The sequence below is a fragment of the Talpa occidentalis genome, unplaced genomic scaffold, assembly GCF_014898055.3.
Source record: "Talpa occidentalis isolate TD23 unplaced genomic scaffold, MPIMG_talOcc4v2.1 talOcc4.2, whole genome shotgun sequence".
Taxonomy (NCBI): domain Eukaryota; kingdom Metazoa; phylum Chordata; class Mammalia; order Eulipotyphla; family Talpidae; genus Talpa; species Talpa occidentalis.
Genome location: NW_023602073.1, coordinates 42,877,327 through 42,895,550, shown reverse-complemented (window position 1 = coordinate 42,895,550; position 18,224 = coordinate 42,877,327). Strand labels below are relative to the sequence as shown.

Below are 18,224 nucleotides of genomic sequence, written 5' to 3'. Positions count from 1 at the left end.
AGCCAAAGCTGTAAAAGGAGCTCCGCTGCTGTTTCCACGAGAACTCTGTGAGAGTTCATTTTAGATGAAGTTCTGTCTTCATTTTAGATTAGAAAACTAGGCAAGCTGGAATTCGAACCACATGACTGGCGAGTTGTGCCCTTTTCACCTGTCACTTGGGATTCTAACATTCCCTTCTGTGACGCAAAGATTGCGGGCTGGGGCCAGGCACCCAGCAGCGGGCAGCCGCCGGCTAGCAGAAGCTACGAGCTCCGGGCGGGAAATCCGGGCGTTTGACGCGCTGGATCCCCGCCCCCCCGGGTAGGGCCCCCCGGGAGGAGGCGGGGCCTGTGGCCGCGGGAACCCCAAACCCGCCCCTTTCCCCACCCCTCATTCTCGCCATGGCCTCTGCACTGCTCCTGGTCCCCGCCGCCCTCGCCTCTTTCATCCTGGCCTTTGGCACTGGAGTGGAGTTCGTGCGCTTCACCTCCCTTCGGCCGCTTCTCGGAGGGACCCCGGAGACCGGTGGTCCGGGTGAGCGGGCGGGATCGAGGGTGAGCCCTGGGGTGGGGAGGTGGAGCCGCGGGAGACGGAGCAGGGGCGGGGCTTGGAGACAAATGACAGAGGAAGTTCTGGAGAGCGAACGCGAACCGAGAAACCGCGGAAAACTGCCGGGGACACCTGAGGGCGAAATCAGGAGCGCTGGGATTAGAGGTTTGGGTAGACGGAAAGTAGGGAGAGGAAGGAGGGAGAGGGAAAGGGCGGTCAGCAGGGACTTCCAAAGAGAGTGCTTTGTGACGACTGGATAGGTGAGTGCTGAGAGAAGGGATCCTTCGGAGAGTGGAAATCAGAGGGGCAATCCAACCCCGGCCTCTCCAGCCTTGCTTTTGTGACTTTAACCTAATGTAAATCCTCTTCCCCGCTCCGAAGGAGGGAAGAAACAGAATGGAAAAGTGAGGCTGGCAGCTCCTAGGGAGAAAGCTCTCTGACTCCTGAGAGCATGAAGGAACGAGACCTGTGACTCCAAGGGGAGATGGGCGAGGGCAGGGTGTTCCCTACCGTCTTTTTGATCTTCTGTCCCTTTCTCTAACTCCCCCTAGATGTCCGCCAGGGCTGGCTGGCTGCTCTGCAGGACCGCAGCATCCTTGCCCCCCTGGCTCGCGATCTGGTGCTCCTGCTACTATTTGTGGGACAGCACAGCCTCATGGCAACTGAGACCGTGAAGGCCTGGATGTCCCGGTACTTTGGGGTCCTTCAGAGGTCACTGTATGTGGCATGCACTGCCCTGGCCTTGCAGGTAGGAGGCCCTGGCAGCTGAGTCCTCAAGGGAAACTGACTCTGGGAAGGATGCCCACAGTTGGAGGGACAAAGACCTTAAGCTTCAGATAAAATGTGGATTTAGGAGAACTGCAGTCATTCAGGGCTCTAATCTCAGCTTCCACTAGCCACAGCACATACCCTACTTTTCTCAAAAAGGGTGAACCACTGGTCATTTTCCAAGAAGTACATGTTCATTCTCACCTTTGCAACTTTGTTCATGTTGTCCTGCTTGAGAGTGGAAATCAGGCCATTATAGCCTCTTCAACACTTCTCACAGAACTTCCCAACTAATGTCAACTGTGTATTTGGCATGGGTTACTTTGGGGTTTTTTCTTTTTTTTTTTTTTTTAAGATTTATTTATGCATACAAGAGCTGTAGGCCAGAGGTGCGGGAGGGTGAGAAGATTCACCAGGGACAGAATGGGGAGCAGAATGTGCAGATCTACCAAAATACGCTGCTGAGGGGAGCAGTGGGTGAGACAGGAGAGGTCTGCTGAGCCATGTCAGTTAGCTCCCTGGCCTGGGATTGAATGCATTCTGCAGTGTCTGCAGATAGCTTTATAGTGCTGAGACTTAATCCCTGTGCCACCAGGGAGGCCTCCACCTCTTTTTTATTGGATGTCATTCTCTCAGTTTCTAGATTGTTTTCCCCCATTAACAACTTGAGCTTCCTGACAAATTCCAGGTTGGTTTTAATAGAAAAGTCAGCACAGGCTGCTTTGCATATCACTGGTCTTCAGGGGAGACACAATTCATCCTAACACCCATGGGACCCCGCTCAGCACCCTCCACATGGTGAATATTTGCTTATAGTAGAGGTGGGACAAGCTGCAGGCCAGCCTGGGGTGGGGACAGCCTAGGATCTAGGTCTCTCAAGGGTGGGCTGCTAGGATACCCAGCTCTTCCTCCTCCCCCAGCTGGTGATGCGGTACTGGGAGCCGGTACCCAGAGGCCCTGTGCTGTGGGATGCTCGGGCGGAGCCATGGGCCACCTGGGTGCCTCTCCTCTGCTTTGTGCTCCACGTTATCTCCTGGCTCCTCATCTTCAGCATCCTTCTCGTCTTTGACTACGCCGAGCTCATGGGCCTCAAACAGGTGAGGTTCCCAGATCCCTACCTGAGGTCTGCGATGCTCTCCAGGATGCCTCTTTGCCTTGCAAGGACTTCCCTCCCCTCCTCCCATTCCCTTCCACCTTCCTTTCCACTCCCTCATCTGCCTCCCTTTCATCTAAGATGATTCTCTACCTCAAAGGTCAGACACCATGGTTCTTGGACCAGAAATGAGGGGCAGGGGCTCAAGTCTCAGAGGATGCTCCCTAGCCCGAGTTACAGGAGGGTGCCCAGGAGCAGAGGAAAAAAGCAGTAAGTTGCCCAAGGGCTTTCTAAGCTGGTCTCCCTCTCCTAGGTGTACTACCATGTGCTGGGGCTGGGCGAACCCCTGGCCCTGAAGTCTCCCCGGGCTCTGAGACTCTTCTCCCATCTACGCCACCCAGTGTGTGTGGAGCTGCTGACGGTGCTGTGGGTGGTGCCCACCCTGGGCACTGATCGGCTCCTCCTCGCTCTCCTGCTCACCCTGTACCTGGGCCTGGCTCACGGGCTTGACCAGCAAGACCTCCGCTACCTCCGGGCCCAGCTGCAAAGAAAACTCTACTTGCTGTCCCGGCCGCAGGAGGGGGAGGCTGAGTGAGGAGCTGACCCTGGGTCCAAGCCTTGTGCTTCCTCTTCCCTTGGAATTACCAATCCCTTGACACCCAGGCACTGGCTGCTTCAGTCCAGAAGCCCAAACCCATGAACTGAAGGGGCTGTGCCTTCATGCTTGAGACTCCAGTTCCTGGGTGCGTCCAGCTCCATACCCCAAATTCTGAGTCTCACAATGAACTCCAAGGTCCACTTCTCACCAGCCTGGAAGAAGGGGTGGGGAACTAATCTGTCCTGGCAGTTTAGATCTCTGTCCTCCTAATTTCCTCACAAGAAGGGTACAGCCTTTTACTGCCTCTGCGCCTCAGGGATCCCCTTCTCCCCATATCCCCTACCCCGAGCTGCTGGACCAGGGTCTGCAAGTTTGACCAGATCAACTGCTGCTCCAGACTTCGAGCCTGGCAGCTCCTGAGGCTCCACCCCTGGGCTCCATCCTCGAATCCAGTTTAGAGGCTTCTAAACTGATTAAAGGTGATTAAAGGTTCCTTGCTCTCTGAACACGCGTTGCAGGAAAATAAAATTCAGCCTGGTTTTTCTACTTATGGCCTGTAGTCTGTCAGTATCTCTCAAGCCACAGGACTGAGTTTGGGAAGGAAGATGAGTCGGGGCCTGGGCGCGCCAAATCTAGTCTAGGCAACCACCGCGCCCTCTGGCGACAGCCGAGCTGCGGCCACTCCCCGCGGACTCGCCCCCACCTTCCCGGACCGACCCGCTCCCTCAGCCTCCAAATTCCCCAATTTGCCCCCTGCAGACCAGGGGACCCTTGGGAGACTAGTGGAAAGGGGATGCGGGCAGCGGCTCTGCGAGGGGAGCGCGCATCCCCACCTGGGCTCTCAGCGCCTCTTCAGCCGCTCTCCTTCCCGAGGGTCCCCCCAGCCTGGCGGAGGCCTTGGACCCCACATAACAAAGGCCGGCCGAGGAGGGCAACGCGTGGGGCGGAGCGGCAGGGGATGGGAAGGGCGGGCCCGGCTCCGAGCAGCTGCAGCTTCCTCCCCTGGTCCCTCAAGGGGCCTGAGTCACCGGCCGCCGCCCCGGTCGGCGGGCTGGGGCGGGGATCCGGACCCCTGGTTCTCCACGCCGCAGGGCGGGAACGGGGTGGGGCGCGGCATAGAGGAGCGGAGCGACGGGGCGTGCGGTGGGAAAAGGGGAGTCACCGAGCAGAGTCCCACGCGGGGTCCGCTCGGGCGAGGCCACGCCCTCCCCGGGCTCCGCCCCGCGCCCCCAGCCCGCTCCCCATTGTCCTCAGACAAAGCGGTCGCCGCCCCCGCCCGGCCCCCAGATCTCGGCGTCCGTCCCTCCTCCTGGGCTCCGGCTCGCCCTCCTCCCTCTCTCCCCCTCCTGTCTCCGGATCTCCCTCGCTCCCTCTCTCCTCCTCTTCCTCTCTCCTCCTCTCCGGACGCCGGGCTCCTCCGCACCCCTCCCCGGGAGCCCCGCGGCGCGTGAGTGCACGGGGCCCGAGGCTGGGAGGGGGTGCTTCCTGCCTGCCGTCCGCGCTCCCTCCCCGGCCGGGCCCGGCTGTCCCCTCTTTGTGCTGAGACTGTCTGTCTGCGGCGGGAGGCGGGGGGGGGGGGGTGGCCGGCGCTGTCAGGGCTCCGGGGGCCGGGGCCGGCGCCGCGCGGGCCGGCGGAGAGGGGGCGCGGCGGGTCCTCGCGCGCCCGGGCTCGGGGCGCAGCCGGGGGGGCGGTCGGCGGTGGGGACGGGACCCCGCGGGTGACGCCAGGGTTCTGGGAACGCGCTGGCAGCCCCGACGCCGGGTTCCGAAAGTCCCGGGGGGAGGGTATTTCCCCCGACCCGCCTCGGGGCGGAGTGCCGGGCAGCGGCGGGCCCGGGGGCCGGAGGGGCGTGGCCCGCGCGGAGCTGGAAGGGGAGCCGGGGCCGCAGCCGCCCGCGCCGAGACATGCCCGGCCGCCGCCGCCGAGCTCCCTCTCCCCGCTGCCCCCCGATGCCCCGGCTCCCCTAGGTCTCCCTCCTACCCTTCCTCCCCGCCAGCCCAGCACCCCTCCGCGTCCCTCTGCCTCCTCCACGGCGGCACCCCCTGACCCCCACGGCGTGAGTAACCCCGCCTGAGCCCTGTGCCCCCTCACCCTGGGCCGCGCGTCTCTCTTCTCCCTCCCGCCAACTTCGCGGTTCACCCTTCTCTCATCTCACATCCTGGGGACTGTCTGTGGCCCTTTAACCCGGTGCTGCCAAGTCTGACTCCCGCCGCTCTGCACTCAATCTCCACTCCTCCTCTCACCTCGCGGCACCCCCCCCCGACACACACACCCCAACTTGGCGTTCTCACTTCCCCCCTTTTCTGCACTCCTGTCTCTCCTTCTGTCCTCACCCCCACGCCTCTGCTGTGGCCCACCTCGTGCCCTCCGCTTCCTTTCCCCCACCCCGTCTGACCCCCCGGGCCTCTCTGGAGCCTCCCCTTCCTGTTCTCTACCCCCAGTGCTCCTCACCCTTACCTCCAGGCAGCCATGGCCACTATCCCTGACTGGAAGTTACAGCTGCTAGCTCGGCGCCGGCAGGAGGAGGCAGCCCTTCGTGGTCGTGAGAAGGCGGAGCGGGAGCGGCTGTCCCAGATGCCAGCCTGGAAAAGGGGTCTCCTGGAGCGCAGACGGGCCAAGCTTGGTCTGTCTCCTGGAGAGCCTAGCCCTGTGCCTGGGACTACAGAGGCTGGACCTCCAGACCCAGATGAATCCACGGTGCTCCTGGAGGCCATCGGGCCAGTGCACCAGAACAGATTCATTCGCCAGGAGCGGCAGCAGCAGCAACAGCAGCAGCAGCAGCAGCAGCAGCGGAGTGAAGAGCCACTTCCCGAGAGAAGGCCTGGACCTTTGGAGGCTCGTGAGCGAAGACCCAGCCCTGGGGAGACGCGGGATCAAAGCCCCAAGGGAAGAGAGTCTAGAGAAGAGTGGCTCAGTCCCAGGGAGGCCAGAGAGAGGAGGCTGGGGGTAGGGGGAGCTCGAGAGTCGAGCCCCAGGACTTTGGAGGCCCAGGACCAGAGTCCAGGAGAGTCTGGCGACAGGAACTCCAGACTGCCAGAGCCCCAGAAATGGAGGCTGAGCCCTGGAGAAACTTCAGAGCGGAGTCTAAAGCTGGCAGAACCTAGAGAACAAAGCCCCAGGAGAAAAGAGGTGGTGGCGAGTAGACTGAGCCCATCGGAGGCTGACAACCAGAAGTTGGGCTTAACAGAGGCCCACAAATGGAGGCCTGACTCTGGAGAGTCCCAAGAACAGAGCGTGCTGCAACTGGAGGCATCAGAGTCGAGGCTAAATTCAGGAGAAGAAAGAAAAAACTGCTCCGAGGAATGCGGGAGAAAAGAAGAGAGGCCAGTTCCAAGGATGGCCTCTCCAGAGATTACAGGGCCGTCAGAAACCCTGACAAGGGACATGCCAGACCACAGCCCTGGAAGAACGGAGGCAGCTGAACAGAGGCCCAGCACTGTGGAGGATGGTGAGAGGGGCTTAAGGCCGACAGAAGGGTGGAAATGGACCCTGCACTCTGGGAAGGTTCGAGAATGGACACCCAAGGACATAGAAACTCGAACTCAGAAACCAGAACCTCCAGAGACAACTGAGAAGTGTCTGGGGCCTTTTGGTGTAGGGGAAGGGGAGCCTGAGAAGGAGGCGAGGGCTCAGGGCAGGCCTCTGGGTGCCCTGCAGAACCGCTGCTCTGTGCCCTCCCCCCTCCCACCAGAGGACACTGGGACTGGAGTCTCTAGACTGCAGGAAGAGGAAGCAGTGGAACCCCAGCCCCCACCAGCCCCACCTGCCCCCCAGTCTCCTGGGGATCCCCTCATGAGCCGTCTCTTCTATGGGGTGAAGGCAGGGCCAGGGGTGGGGGCCCCACGCCGCAGCGGACACACCTTCACAGTCAACCCCCGAAGGTCCATGCCCCCTGCAACCCCAGCCACTCCAGCTACTCCAGCCACAGCGGATGCTGCAGTCCCCGGGGCTGGGAAGAAGCGGTACCCGACTGCTGAGGAGATCTTGGTTGTGGGGGGCTACCTTCGCCTCAGCCGCAGCTGCCTTGTGAAGGGGTCCCCTGAGAGACACCACAAACAGGTAGGGGAGCAGCCAAGCCAAACGTCTTGGAAGTCCACTCCTTGGTCTCTGGAATCGGTCCTTGTTTTTTATACTCGCCCCCATGCTCGTCCTCTGTTCTCTCGCTCATTCCTGCCACCACCCTTCCTCTGAACACACACCCTTCCTTCGTGGAGCTCTCCATTCATTTCCAAGCCCCACAGTCCTGCTGGCTACCAGGCCTGTCCCTGGGTGTGTCTCTGGGGTGTGCCCAGACTGCTCACTCTCCCTTCCCTCAGGCTCTGAATTCACCCCGTCTTCTTTCTTTCCTTTCTTGAGTCTGTGACCCAGCCCAGCCCATCTGGTGGGAGACCTGAGCCCTGGCGACAGCCTGGGATCTGAGGGCTGGGTCCCCTGGTGAAAGCGCTTAGCCTTCAGGGGAGAGAATGTTGGGATGGGAAACCTAGAGAGGTGGAAGGGGGAACCTGGGGTTCTAGGGAGAAATGGCAGGGAGAAGTAAGTGGAGGAAGCTCCCACAGTCCCAAGGAAGAGGGGGTAGAGCTGAGGCGGGCCATCCTAGGATAGAAGGGGGAGGGAAAGGAACAGGGCTGGACACAGAGTAGAGAGAAGGCTTTTGAACCCCAGTCTGCCCCATGGGAGAGGCGCACACAGAGGCCATTTGAAGTGGGTGACCTTGGGGTTGCACACCCCCAGCTGGGCCACTGCTTTACACAGTGCTCCCTTCTCTCTCGGGACAAGCAAAGCCTTCTCCTCTTCCCAAATGCCGGCCCCTCACTCCCTGGCCGACAACACCCCCCCACCCCACCCCCACCTCGGGCTTCCCCTCCCTCTCCAGAACTGGCTCAGCACTTGGTTTTCCCCTCTCTTCCTTGGACCCTGGCCTTTCCCTCCCCTTGGGGAAGAAAAAGAGAGAAGTGAATTTGGACACTCTGTGCTGAGAGGGCCTGGCAGGGAGAACCACTGGATTAGGAACCGAGGGGGAACCATGGGTGGGGGCTGAGGCCGCCCAAGGGTCAGAGGACTTGCAGGGAAGTGGGAGCAGCCAGGCTACTTCCCCCCTGGCCCTGGCCCAGCCCCTTCCCTACAAAAACAACCTGTTCCCAGCTTGCAAGTGGAAGAGCAGCCCCTGCACTGCCACATCTCCCCAGTCTAGTCTCCAGTCCTCATCCCATGTGTGACTGCTCGGATTTGGGTTTCTTGTTCTTAGTGTCAGTGGGAAACAACAGGTACCAAAGATCATTAGCTTGGGTGTCACTTGATCCCCCAGTTCATCTTCATGTGATGCTTAAGCTCCTGTCCCTGAGCCATGGTGCAGAGATCTATCCCGAGCCCCTTCCCCTCCTGCCTAGGCAGACGCAAAGGCGTTGGGGCAGGAAACCACCAGAGGAGGGGTTCAGAAAAGTCGCTTTCTAGTGAGGTTGCCTTATGCCTTTAGGGAGGAAGGAAAGGAGAGAGGCCGAAGTTTTGAGGCCTAAAGCCTAAAGTCCCAGTGCAGGCCAGGACCTGTGATGGTGACTATACCTACCTAGGTCAGGGAGCCAGGGGAGCCAGAAGCAGATCGCCCAAACAGGAAGCCTGGGGTGGGGGCCGGAAGGCTGGTGTGAGTGGGGAACGCTGGGCCATGGGCCTGCCAGAACTGCTCAGGATGTGGTGAGAGAATAAGGAAGCGGGCCTCTCTGGGGTGGGGGTGGGGGAAAGCAGCACAGAGTTCTCTACACCCAGACACCTGCCCCTCCGCCCCCTCAGGCTTTCTCCCTGCTCAGCAGCCAGCTCATCTGGCTGGCCAGCCCTGTCCCAACCACTGGCTCAGGATGGGAGGGCTCCCCTCCCCCTGCTTTCCCTAAATAACTCCTGTTTGCCAGCTAATTCCATCAAATGTGGCCCTGCCATCAGGAGAGAATCCCAGGGCTGGGCTGTGGCTGGTGCTGTTCCCCTGAGGCCCCTCTGGCTGGAAGATTGGCCCCTCCTCTCTCTGGCCCCCTTGTGACCTTATATAGCTGATGAGAGAAGAGCCAGTGAGTCACACCCCCTCCAAACCACCCCCACCCCCCATGCAGACTGCGCATTCCTGAGGAGCCCAGTCAGAAGTTGGGGTAGGTTGGGGGGGAGGTGAGGAGAGATTTGGTTTGGGGGACAGAGACAAACCTGAATTGAGTACAAACAAAATGAATCCTTGTTCAGAGTGGATAATAAACTACAGAGCTTCACATCCCAAAAGGAGAGAGAAAAACAGCAAACTGAAGTGAGTTCCCAGAAGCTTGGGTGAGTGTCAGTTACAGAAGTGTGAGAAGTGGGATATAAGGGGTCTGGCTGCTGATTCCCCCAGCCGATCCACAGATCCACTGGGGGTCGAGAATGAACAACTCAGCTCTTCCCTGCCCCACATTGTTGCCCGGTGTTGGTCCCTGTTGGCACCTCATCTAAGGTCTGGGTGAACCCTCACTTGGTCTGGTGTAGCAACTTTTGGCCGCAGACACAAGGATAACAAATAAATAAATTCTCTGGTAGGTTAGAAGGTGGCTAGTGATTGTGGGGAAAAAATTCGAACAGTTATAAGCAGATCCAGAAGGGCCAGGAGGCAGAGGGAGCCTGTATGACAACTTTATAAGAGCATGATCCAGTAGCAGGGGCCACAGGGATATTTGGGGAAAGGGTGTTTCAGGCAGAGGGAACAGCCAGTGCAAAGGCCCTGAGGTGGCAGCACTCCTGGAGGAACCGGCGTGGCCAGTGCGCTGGAGTGGGGGAGGATGCCAGAAAAGTGAGGGAGGAGTGGCACTTTGGGAGCACCCTATAGGCCTTGGTCAGACTCTGGCTTTTGCTCCAAGTGAGATGGCAGCAGTGTTTGGAGTCAGGAAGTGATAGTCACTAAGTTCCAGCTTCCCATGGGAACTAGGTGTCAGCGACACCTGTCCAGCCACCCTCCTGGCTTTTCTCTTTTCACACTCCAGTCCACTTGGACACTCACGAAGCCAGGGAAGGCCCAACTAGATCATCTGGACCTTTCCAAGTAGTTCATATGGAATCCTCCCTTTGTCTCCTTAATCACTTTGGCTCCGAGAGATAATCCCACTCTGCCTTTTCTCCATGAGCTGCTTAGGAGAGCAAAGGGGACAGGCAGAAAGGCAGCCAGGACAGCTGGGGCTTGCCTGCCTAGAGACCATTTGTTAATGAAGGATTTTCTGGCCCCTGCAGATCTCCTCTTGGTCTCTGCCTCATCTCTGCTCATCCCTTGGTGCACTCTCCACCCCCACCCTGTGTTTGCATGGACTTTCCTCTCTGCCCCTGTCACCTCCCCAGTTGCTCGTCTTCTCTACTGTGTGTTGGGGGAGAGTCTCATTTCCTCTGAACCTTTCTGTTGGGTCACTCCCTGCCCCCCTTACACGCTAGACCTGTTTGCCATGGTCCTCTGCAGCTGCAAGAGAGGAGCGATGGGAGCCCCGAGGGTTGTTGTCCAGGGTTCTGGGTTTCCTAGGAACAGCAGCTGGCTGGAGGGCTTGAATTCCAATGTGATTGCCCTTACTTCTTTTTTTTTTTTAATTTTTGCGTAGAAGAACTGGGGTGTAGGCCAGAGGTGGGGGCGGTGAGAGGATTCACCAGAGACAGAGCGGGAAGCAGAACAGGCGGATCTACTGAAATACACTGCTGAGGGGAGCAGTGGGCAAGACAGGAGAGGTCTGCTACGCCATGTGGGTAGCTCCCTGGCTGGGGCTCAAACTCAGGCTGAAGCAGTGAAAGCACTAAGACTTAACCTCTAGTCTACCAAGGAAGCCCTAGATTGCCCTTACTTCTGCCTGAAACTCTCCAGTCATCTCAAATCTCCCCGCCTCTGGGTAGCTTTCCTGCTTGATTGCCAGCAGGGCATCCAAAGTCTCAGTTCTAGTGATAGGACTTATCTCCTTATATTACAATTTCTTTTTACTCTCTGCCTCCCACATTAAGGAGTCCCACTTGGCCCTATATTACTGTCTTCTATCACTCCCACCCCTGCCAAAGCTCAGTCTGATGTTTTTGAAATATGATTGAAGAGGGAAAATCTGGGACTGGAGAGGCAGTGTAGGAAAGCAAACTGGGGCCTCCTTGGTAGCCTAGGGGTTAAGTCTCAGCGCTACCACGGTGAAGGCCTGAGTTTGATCCCAGCCAGGGAGTAACCCATATGGCACAGCAGACCTCTCCTGTTTGACCAGCTTCTCCCCTTAACAGTGTATTTTGGTGGATCTGCCTGTTCTGTTCCCTGCTCTGTCTCTGATGAATCCTCACACCGTCCCCACCCCGCACCTCTGGCCTGCACCCCAGTTCTACGCAAAAATAAATAAAATTGGAGCCTCCCTGGTGGCACAAGGGGTTAAGCACCACACTGTGAAGCTGTCCACAGCCTCTCTAGCATGAGTTCGATCCCTGGCCAGTCAGGGAACAACCCACATGGTGCATCAGACGTCTCCTGACTCTCCCGCTGCTCCCTTCAGCAGTGTACTTCAGACAATCTGCCTGTTCTATTCCCCGCTCTGTCTCTGGTGAATCCTCTTACCACCCCCCACACACCTCTGGCCTGCACCCCAGCTCTTGTATGCATAAATAAATAAACCTTAAATAAATAAATAAAATCTTTTTTTAAACAAACAAATCTTTAAAAAAATAAAATCTTTTTTAAAAATAAATAAATCTTGGGCCTCCCCTGGTGGCCCAGTGGTTGAGCACTGGGCTGCGAAGCTGCCCGCAGCCTCTGCAGTGCTGGTTTGATCCCCGGCAGCTGGCGAGGGTCCCACATGGTATGCAGACCTCTCCTGCCACACGCTGCTCCCCTCAGCAGTGTACTTCGGTCCTTTTGCCTGTTCTGCTCCCCACTCTGGCTCTGGTGAATTCTTTCACCCTCCTGCGCTTCTGACTGTACCCAGTGCTTGTATAAATAAATAAATTTTTTAAATAAATCTTAAAAGATAAATAAATTTTAAAAAGATTTTATTTATTTATGCATACAAGAGCTGGGGTACAGGCCAGAGGTGTTGGGGGGGGGGGTGAGGATTCACCAGAGACAGAGTGGGGAACAGAACAGACGGACTGACCGAAATACACTGCTGGCGAGACAGGAGAGGTCTGCTGCGCCATATGGGTAGCTCCCTGGCCGGCAGGGGGATTGAACTCGTGCTGCAGAGCCTGCAGATAGCTTCATAGGTTGCGTCTTAACCCCTTGCGCCGCTAGGGAGGCCCAAAAATAAATAAAATCTTAAAAAAAAAAAATAATAACCTGGTCCCGGAGTAGACGGGCAGACACAGCCACTGGAGTGTCCCGATCCCAGCTCCCTCACCCTCTACCTCTCACCTGCGCCCTGCGGGCTTTCCCTGGCTGATCTTGCTGCCTCCTTTTTCTCCCACCCTCAGCTCAAGATCTCCTTCAGCGAGACAGCCCTGGAGACCACGTACCAATACCCCTCCGAAAGTTCCGTTCTGGAAGAACTGGGTCCAGAGCCTGAGGGCCCCAGTGCCCCCAGCCCCGCCGCGACCCAACCCGACGACGAAGAGGATGAGGAGGAGCTGCTTCTGCTGCAGCGGGAGCTGCAGAGCGGGCTGCGCACCAAAGCCCTGCTAGTGGGTGAGTGGAGTCGCCACCGGCTCGAGGGCGTCCCCTGGTGTTGAGAGCAGACACTGCAGGCAGGAGGGAGGGTGGCTTCGCCGTTGCTGCTTGGAAGGGGCTTGCAGGAACTCCAGCCCAACTGGCTCCTTTAACAGATGCTGCAACTGGAGCTTCTGGGGCTCCAGATTTCAAAACCAGAATTCTTTCTAGCACTCTAGTGTGGTTAAAAACACAGGATTTGGGTCAGATTCAGGCCTGAGTTTGAACTCTATCTTGTGGCTTGTGGTGTGACCTGAGGGCAATCACCTGACCGTGGCCTCAGTTTACTATTTATGAAATTGGGTTCATAATAACCACCTCTTGGAGTTGTTCAGAGGGTTAAGTAATTTTTGTAAAGTTCTTGGAACCATGACTGGACATCAAATTACTTAGCCTCTCCTGGGGCTATTGAAAGTAAACAAATTGTAGGAATAGGCACAGAGTACACGCTGAGTGAGCGGTGGCTGCTCTTACTGGTAGTAACCTATGCTCAAGAAGTGGAAGATTGGGGCCTCCCTGGTGATGCAGGGATTAAAGACAGCGCTATCAAGCTATCGCCAGCCGCTGTGGCATAAGTTCATTCCCTGGCCGGCCAGGGAGCTACCCACATGGCGCAGCAGACTTCTCCTGACTCGCCCACTGCTCCCCTCAGCAGTGTATTTCAGTAGCTCCACCTGTTCTGCTCCCCACTCTGTCTCTGGTGAATCCTCTCACCCCCTGTGCCTCTGGCCTGTACCCCAGTTCTTGCATGCATAAATAAATAAATCTGTAAAAGATAAAAAAAGAAGTGGAAGGCATGGTAAGACTTCCTATGTGCCTACCGGCGTGACTGAGGGTGGGGAAGGGGCGCAGAGGCTCACGCTCATGCTCTCTGTATTATTGTTTTCTCTCCCACAGATGAGTCCTGCCGCAGGTGACCGTCTTCCAACACAGGGCTCTACCTTCCTCCTTCCCAGAACTGAAGGTCTCAGAACCCAGAAGATTCAGAGCAGACAGACCCTGAAAATGAGCCTGGCAGGGAAGGGCAACCAATATCTTCCAACTTACTTTCCTCATCCTATTTCTGGGGGGCAGAGCCAATCACCCAGTTTCCACCCTTCCCCGAGGTCCGTGTTATGAGTGGTGCGGGCATGCTAATGTATCCACCATGCTAGTGGTTTCCAAGAGTGAGCACCACATCCTGGGGAGGAGCACAGAGCTCATGGTGGGGGGGGCAGCAATGGAGCACCCCTTCCATCCCCGTAGGCAGGGTGCACTCTCCTTATAGTCACCCTTGACCCCTAAACCCCCTGCGTGCTGTCAGGATTTAAGCACCTATCTCCCTGGGAGGCCTGGTCCTCACTCCATTTCCAGGCACTTTCTCCCTCCTGTTCCTTAGGTCACTGCCCCTTTGTTTACAGTTCCCACCTCTTCCCTTGACCACAGTCTCGTTTACAAACCGCATCAGCTCGCAGCCTCATCTGCCAAAGTCCCAGGTTTACAAGTCATGCCTACTTGCTGTGTCCATGTGAAATCCTCTCCCCTGTCCCCTACAGTCACTTCATTTGAGTGACTAGGGGTGTAATTTCTTCCAATTTTGCTCAGTATTACTATGCCTCGGCTTTCCCCAAGAGGGAAGGCTGGGAATTTGAACTCCATGCCCTACCAGAGTTATTTAATTCTGTTTTCCCTAGTAATTTACTATTGAATCGAATAGCAAAGGTATAGGATGCCTAAGGAGGGCATCTCAATTGTCCCCCATTTTTTCCTTCTTTATCATTTGCCTGTTTTTTTTTTTTTAAAAAAAAACAACTTTCCATAATAAAATGGAGCTTTCTCTGACTCTTCAGCTGCTTCCCCTTCTTTCAGGGAAAAAATGTACAATTGGGGAGGCTCTGGGTTCCTCATTCCAAGCCTCCTCCAGCTTCCTATCAGCCATAGAGAGGAAGTAGCCATGGCTGTGGGAAGAGAAATGATAGGGATGGAGCAGGGACTCAGCACTCACATGCAGGAAGGGTTCTGGGAGCCCTGTACTAGTTTCTTGAAGAGCCTCAGTGAGGAAGGACTAGTGAGGAAGGGCACTTGAGGCATCCGGCAGACTGCAAGTTCCTAGAGGGCAGATCACATTGGCGTGGGGTAGAGTAAGGGATGGTCAGGCTTTTGTGCCACTGGCCTCTGTGGCTATCACCTGCAGCCTTGAATGTAAGAGGCACTTGGGAGCCTGGGCTCGGGGTTCCTGTGACTGATGGTGGACACCTAAAGTATGGTGTGGGCATGTGTAAGTGCACACCTGAGCCAAGAGACTGAGGATATAAAGGCAGCATCACACAGAGAACAAGGGAAGCAGAAGGGCTACGGGGGAATGCTAGAGAGAGCGCAAAGAGAAAGAGTAAAGATTCCTGGCCCCTCGGTCCCCTCTGCCCTGCATCTGGTTGCCTCATCACAAATGGTGTAGAAAAATCATTAAAAGCCTGAAAAAGGGACTTCCCGGTGGCACAGCGAGTTGAGTGCAGCAATGTGGACGTGTCCACAGACTGCAGTATAGGTTCGATTCCCAGCCAGCCAGGGAGATACCCACATGGCACGGTAGACCTCTCCTGTCTTGCCCACTGCTCCCTCAGCAGTGTTTTCCGTCCATCTGCCTGTTCTGCTCCCCACGCTGTCTCTGGTGAATTCTCTCACTCTCCCGCGCCTCTGGCCTGTACCCCAGTTCTTGTATAAATAAATTTTTTTTTAAAAGTCTGAGAAAGCCACTGAGGGCTACAGGACTCTCCTTTACCTGTCTCCCAAATCAAATGAGAAACTGCCCCATGCCTTGCTTCCACAGCACTGGGTTTACTGCAGTATCACTATTCCTGGCACCTAGCACACACATACAATTATTTCTAGGATGAATGAATAAATGGATAGCTTTTTTTTTTTTTTAATTAGAAGCAGAGGACATTATGATTTAAAGGATTCCAGTATCTAGAAACTGCAGTGCAAACAGCAAGTATTGTATGACTGTAGCATAAAGGAAATTACCAGGCCTTTTATAGACCCTTCCACCATTAGTGTGGATGCCTGGGGTCAAGGGTTGTGAGTGTTGGGCACGCACTCCTATGATTATGGACACCTGGGCCTAGCAGGGCAGTGTCACTCTGAGACAAGGGAAGACTACAGGAGACTGAGAGGGAGATCATCAGAGAGAGAAGCCAGAAAGAAAGCACAAAGATGCCAGCCCTGCCTTGCCAGCCCCTCAGCCTGCCTGCCTGCTTGCCACTACATGTTTATCTCAGCTCAGTAGGAGGAGACTCCCCTTTACTAAAACCCAAAGTGTGTTAGACAAATTAATCTTAAACACATATCGAAGGTTTTTAATTTTCTAGCAAGTTGTCAATAAAGTGAGCCAATGCACAGAGGGTATGGGTGAAGGGAAACAACGCTCACATTAGTAGCTAATTAGGTCCTAATCAGCTTCAAGTTGGGAAGGCCAAGGGAGGAAGCCCTTGAGGTGTCCACACTCCATCTCAGAAACAGAAGATTACTCATCCAAGAAGTCAGTGATATGGAACTACCTGTGGCTGTTAATTGTAATAACATTTTCCAACACTGATTAATCTAATATATCATAAAAATATGAAGCAGGGTCAAATAGAGGTCAGATTGCCCAAGAGTCAAGGGCAAGTTCTGCTTATTTTTATTTATTTATTTTTGCATAGAAGAACTGGGGTGTAGGCCAGAGAAGTGGAGGGTGGGGAGTGTGAGAGGATTCACCAGAGACAGTGGGGAGCAAAACAGGTGGGTTTACTGAAATACACTGCTAAGAGGAGCAGCAGGCAAGAGGGAGGTCTGCTGTGCCATGTGGGTTAGCTCCCTGGCCAATGATGGAAGTGCTAAGACTTAACCCACAGGCCACCAAAGAGGCCCTCTGCTTATTTTCAAATATTGCAACCACCAGTGAACTTCCCAAGCTGTTGGCAAAAATGCAGGAAACAGTTGGCACATCCTTCCTTTGATGATGTTTTAAATAACTTTGCAACAGTGATACAGGGTAGCAAGGGGCACTAAAATAGGCCAAGGAGAAGGCCCAAATAGTTTACCAGTCACTGTGTGAGTTCTTCACGTGCACATGCAATTACAAGACTACTCAGGATCAGAGAACAATAATGGGATTTATTTAACAAATCAGGGAAAAACAAAGAGTTACTGAGGCCAAAAATGGCTGCTTACCACACACAAGCAGTGTCCAGTGTTTTAAAGTCCTAAACACAAATGCTCCCAAGATGGCTTCTTCCCACCACTGAGGACATGGAGCACTTGGCAGCCAGACTATAGGCTGGGATCCAACTCATGAAGACAACAGAAGACACAACAGGAGATGCTCATGGTGCTGCCAAGATGCCCCAGTGGAGCACCAGACAAGAGACAAAACAGCAGCTGCAGTGGCCAAACCACCCAACAAATGGCCACATTCACAGCTCAGTGAGTCCCCAGGTTCCGTCTCTTTGCCTCTCCTGCCAGGATGTAACAGCAGCAAAACGGAACAGTTTCAGTCACTTGGCTACGTGCAAAGTTTCTGAACTTTTCCTCTCTGAGGTTGGCTGCTGGAGGCCTCTCCACATCCTTCAGAGGCCCACAACAGCTTTCTGGAAGATCAGCATGGTGGGGGCAGAAATCACTAACCTCTGAATCGCTGAAGATACAAAAATGCTGAAATCCCAGAAGCTGAATCCTGGTGAGTCCCAGGGCAAGTTAGGGTTAAGTAGGCAGCTTCAGGGACAGCACAGGCAGGACTACAGGAGAGTTGAAAGCTGGGGGTTGCTTCTGCAGCCATATATATATATATATATATATATATATATATATATATATATATATATATTTTTATAGAGGCATGTTTTTTTATTTTATTTATTTATTTGTTTGTTTGTTTTGTTTATACATGCACTGGGTACAGTCAGAAGCGCGGGGGGGTGAGAGAATTCACCAGAGCCAGAGCGCGGAGCAGAGCAGGCAGAAGGACCGAAATACACTGCTGAGGGGAGCAGCGGGCGGCAGGAGAGGTCTGCGCACCATGTGGGACCCTCCTCCAGTGGCCGGGGAGCAGCCGGGGATCGAACCGGCGCCGCAGGGGCCGCGGGCAGCTTCGCAACCCAGCGCTCAACCGCTGCACCACCGGGGAGGCCCTCTTATATATATATTTTTTAAAAGACTTATTTATTTATGCATACAAGACCTGGGATATAGGCCAGAGATGCAGGGGGTGAGAGGATTCACCAGAGGCAGAGCGGGGAACAGAACAGGCAGACTGACTGAAATACACTGCTGAGGGGAGCAGCGGGTGAGACAGGAGAGGTCTGCCTCGCCATGTGGGTTGCTCCCTGGCCAGCTGGGAATTGAACTCATGCTGCAGAGGCTTCAGATTGCTTCATAGTGCATTGATTAACCCCTTGCGCCACCAGGGAGGCCCTTTATATTTCTTTTTTTTTTTTTAAATAGTTTATTTATTTATTTATTTATTTATTTATGCATACAAGAGCTGGGGTGCAGGCCAGAGGTGTGGGGGGTGAGAGGATTCACCAGAGACAGAGCGGGAACAGAACAGGCAAATTGACTGAAAATATATTGC

At 55.4% G+C, this 18,224-nt stretch overlaps 2 protein-coding genes across 3 annotated transcripts; both read left to right on the top strand.

Annotated features, from left to right (window-relative positions):
• The first annotated feature begins 264 nt into the window (after positions 1-264).
• NRM (nurim) lies at positions 265-3,569 on the top strand. 2 transcript variants are annotated; one of them, XM_037519320.2, is made up of 4 exons: positions 265-513; positions 1,080-1,276; positions 2,217-2,393; positions 2,703-3,568. In XM_037519320.2, the coding sequence occupies exons 1-4, from the start codon at positions 381-383 to the stop codon at positions 2,982-2,984; spliced, it is 789 nt and encodes a 262-aa protein (XP_037375217.1). In that variant the 5' UTR covers positions 265-380; the 3' UTR covers positions 2,985-3,568. The 2 variants fall into 2 exon arrangements, with proteins under 2 accessions (XP_037375217.1, XP_037375218.1); XM_037519321.2 differs by lacking the exon at positions 265-513 and adding an exon at positions 576-693 and having other exon boundaries at positions 2,703-3,569.
• A 738-nt stretch (positions 3,570-4,307) lies between these two features.
• Positions 4,308-15,132, top strand: PPP1R18 (protein phosphatase 1 regulatory subunit 18). The gene is made up of 4 exons (XM_037519319.2): positions 4,308-4,434; positions 5,430-7,047; positions 12,403-12,613; positions 13,532-15,132. The coding sequence occupies exons 2-4, from the start codon at positions 5,458-5,460 to the stop codon at positions 13,549-13,551; spliced, it is 1,821 nt and encodes a 606-aa protein (XP_037375216.1). The 5' UTR covers positions 4,308-4,434; positions 5,430-5,457; the 3' UTR covers positions 13,552-15,132.
• The last annotated feature ends 3,092 nt before the right edge of the window (positions 15,133-18,224 follow it).

Coding starts and splice junctions, on each gene's coding strand:
- NRM (XM_037519320.2), top strand. CDS start 381: ATGGCCTCTGCACTGCTCCTGGTCCCCGCCGCCCTCGCCTCTTTCATC. Junction 514..1,079: donor CCCGGAGACCGGTGGTCCGG/GTGAGCGGGCGG, acceptor AACTCCCCCTAG/ATGTCCGCCAGGGCTGGCTG. Junction 2,394..2,702: donor AGCTCATGGGCCTCAAACAG/GTGAGGTTCCCA, acceptor TCCCTCTCCTAG/GTGTACTACCATGTGCTGGG.
- PPP1R18 (XM_037519319.2), top strand. CDS start 5,458: ATGGCCACTATCCCTGACTGGAAGTTACAGCTGCTAGCTCGGCGCCGG. Junction 7,048..12,402: donor CTGAGAGACACCACAAACAG/GTAGGGGAGCAG, acceptor TCCCACCCTCAG/CTCAAGATCTCCTTCAGCGA. Junction 12,614..13,531: donor CACCAAAGCCCTGCTAGTGG/GTGAGTGGAGTC, acceptor TCTCTCCCACAG/ATGAGTCCTGCCGCAGGTGA.